Source organism: Nestor notabilis, unplaced genomic scaffold, assembly GCF_000696875.1.
Source record: "Nestor notabilis isolate BGI_N333 unplaced genomic scaffold, ASM69687v1 scaffold16218, whole genome shotgun sequence".
NCBI classification, from domain to species: Eukaryota; Metazoa; Chordata; class Aves; order Psittaciformes; family Psittacidae; genus Nestor; species Nestor notabilis.
In genome coordinates, this window is record NW_009940768.1 from 10240 (window position 1) to 13558 (window position 3319).

A 3319-nucleotide genomic window follows, 5' to 3' on the forward strand; every position below is an offset into this window, starting at 1 on the left:
TGATTCAATAAAGCTGTAACTATTTTTGCCACCACTTCTCAGCAATTATGGGAGAAGCAGACTACAAGATAATTTTGCTATTCTATTGGCAATGCATTTCCATAAGCAATACTCAAGTGTACAGGCACAAGATGTACCATTTTAGGATTTTAAAAATAAGTAGCGGTATTCAGTGGTCACTATTAATTTCAGTAGATAAGGGGTCAAAGCTTCTCCTTTCAAAAGTTCTTTACCTGGCTGCAGTACTACTAGGAACAAACTCTATTCTTCCTGGTTTTATTTTGTTCTTTTTCTTCCGTTTCTTCTGTGGCGTTCTCCACCAGCTGTAGGCCTGAAGACATTCTCTCTTTTTCGCCAGCAAGTCCTGTTGAGAGAAAAAAAAAATCACCTCTATAGTATTTAGCCTCATTTACATTCCTCCCTCCCACTCCCCATCACCACAGGTGATTTCCCCATATTCACCTTGCCCTTGAAAGAAGCCTGGGGTCCCATTTCTCCCTCCGCCTCCCATGAGGGAAAGCAGCCTCTGGGGAAAACGCCTGGCAAAAATAACAGAGCCAAAGGATTGTATGAACAGCCATATTCCCCTGACTTGTCAAGCTGGCTATAGGATCGACCGCTTCCTCTTGGAATTAGGGAAAAAGCTGGTTGCACTTCGATGTTGGCCAATCCTAAATGTTAATTAGCTTCAGGACTGGACTGTGTTCCGCTTGAACTCCAGGACTCCAAAAAACCCTGCAGCAGCAGCAGTCTGAGTGATGAAGAGGCAGGGAAATCATCACTCTAGAAGAGGTCTCAGCTGTCCCTATCTCCCTTCACCTAGGAATTCTTCTCTTATGTGAGATGCCTTTCCTCACTAACCAGCTATGACTCACTATCCCAGGCCAGGAACAACAGGAGGCCAATTAATGGAATGTAAGGAGAAAGCAGACCTGGAACAGGCACTAGCTTGGCTGAGGGAAAACTCAAACCCAGACGCAAGACCAGGAAGAGGCATAAAAAGCACCTCTTGAAAAATAAAATAAAAAAATAAAAAAGAAAAAAAAGGAAGAAAAACCAAAACCCCAAAAACCACGGCTTAAAAAGGAAGTGGGGCAACTGCAGAAAAGACGAGGGAAACAACAGCCATATTAACACAGGTTGCCTCCCTCGCTTAAGATTCTGAAGAACAAAGACTTCCAAAAATAAGAATCATGTTTCACAGCATTTTTTTACTTACGCAGGCTTTAATGTTCTTCCACTAAAACACCTCTATGTGTATCTTATATAGAGAGTGTTATACGCAAAGTCCTTCAGAAGAACTCATGCTCAAGTAATCCAAACTGCAAAACTTAATGTTATGCCCCCAACCTGCTTCAGTTGATGTAATTAAGTGTCCCAAGGACAGCCACCAATTATGTTACCAGAAAAAAAGTAGGACTGAAAGAACGCCCAACTCAGAGCAAGCTAGCTATTTCAGCTTTACATTTACTAGGAATTCCAAGTATGGTTCTGGAATCCATTTAGGCACTGCAAGCCTGAATTTCTGACCAAATGATCTTACCTGGCTTGCCATGGCTCAAACTGTCTTCCGCCTTTCTCGAAGAATACGGCTGCACAAATTCAGTTTCGGCTTCTTCAGCTGGAAAACATGGGGGAGGAACAAGCAGATAAAGAATCTAAGCCTTCAGACAAATTACTTTCAAAGATGTTCACCCCACCTTACAGTTTTACTATTACTAATTCAGAACTTAGATTTCCAAGTTCTAGCATGTCACTGCTACAGCAATGGCAATAAAGAGAATATATGACCAATGGGATTATGATTAAAAGTCATCCTCGCTTTCTTAAGATTCAACAGTCCACAAAGTTTTCCCACTGGCAAATGCATGAGCAAATCAGAGAACTTAAGTCACCTATATCTTAACTTTATTTCTGAAATACCTACGTATAACACAAGTAATGCAGAAGATCCACATTCTAAAACAGTTTTATAACAAGGCAACAGAGATAGAGCCTTCAATACATTTTGTACGGCCCCTCAGGTGGTTTTCTTCCCCAAATTAAAAGTTGTTTTACTTGTACCACAAATTACACAGCTAAAAACAAGCACTGGTATTTTCTACATGCTAAAGAACAAAAGAAATAATACAGAAGGGCACAGTACAGGTAAACATGATATTTCTCTACACATTTTCTCAGGTACATCTTCTCTTTTGCTTCTTCCATTTCACTCACTACCCTTGAGTTGGCAACAACCAACGACCTTTTACTGCTATCACTAGAACAGTGAATACACTTTCCTGAAGACATATGTACCTCTTTGTTGAGTCCTATGGCCTCTAAGCCTTTCGCCCCCCAGTCATCCAGCCAGTATCAATCAGTACAGAATGTTTCATTTGCAAAATATTTTGCATCTACTTCCATATAGGTGTTCATTCACCACTTCTCATTTTACCTCCATTACCTCTGAAACTGGATTAAACTGACCTGACACAGGACAACCCTGTCATAATTAGAGCATCCATGCATGTTGTTACTTCATCCCTGTGCTCTTTCTGAAGCCAACAGTCAAGTACAAACAAGCCCTTAAATACAGGCATATACTAGTAAAGTTAGCATGTGCCCTCTTACTAAGCCTAACTGTACTCATTACAAAGAATTATCAGCTGCAACGTCATTCTGTCAAAGAAGGTCATTATTAATAAAAACATCCACATAGTGATGTTCCTCTAAGTCAAACATTACTTTTTGATAAAAGGAACCATAAACTCCTCCATGCTCTGAATATTGAAATACCGAGTTCACAACTGTGTAATACTATTAACTTACCTCTCTTTACTTGTGTGGATTTAGCAGAAGATGGCGCGCACTACAAAGCAGTTTTATTGCAAAAGACTATCAGAAGACAAGTGATGCAACTGTTTCTCAATCAGTTATCAGGGACTTCGATGTAAAATTGCAGTTTTGTGCTCTTTCCCCGTCAGATCTTGAAGGTTGCCTCTTGATCTTTTCACTAAAAGGCAAAAATATATAAGAAGTAGTTAAAACAGCACGTACTAAATTTATTTTTTTTTACACTTGTCTTAACTGTAGCTGCAATCGCGGCTAGCTTTCATTTAAGCAATAGGGCAGCTTTAATCTCCAGAATTCAAACAGCTCCTTAATTGGATTTCACACACATTTCACCAACCCTTTTATTCCACGCTTTTATCATTATGCTTGCACTGCCAAAAAGGCAGATGAAGCCATTTGCGAATAAAATCGCCTGCGCTCACACCGCTCACCCAAACAGAGGGCGAGCCGCCCCCTTCGGCGTTAATATCCCTCACAGTAATGG

At 40.4% G+C, this 3319-nt stretch overlaps 1 protein-coding gene across 2 annotated transcripts in view; it reads right to left on the reverse strand.

Moving 5' to 3' along the window:
- Positions 1-1620, reverse strand: part of LOC104410388 (tRNA selenocysteine 1-associated protein 1-like) — a 6892-nt gene extending 5272 nt beyond the window's left edge. Inside the window, exons 1-2 of one of the 2 annotated variants that reach the window (XM_010020536.1) lie at positions 1544-1620; positions 234-364 (exon numbers count right to left, since the gene is read on the reverse strand). In XM_010020536.1, the coding sequence (XP_010018838.1) occupies positions 234-364; positions 1544-1555 (143 nt within the window). In that variant the 5' untranslated portion in view covers positions 1556-1620. Of the gene's footprint in view, positions 1-233; positions 365-462; positions 535-1543 lie in introns of those variants that run through there. The other variant, XM_010020534.1, reaches the window with a different exon arrangement.
- Positions 1621-3319: the final 1699 nt, after the last annotated feature.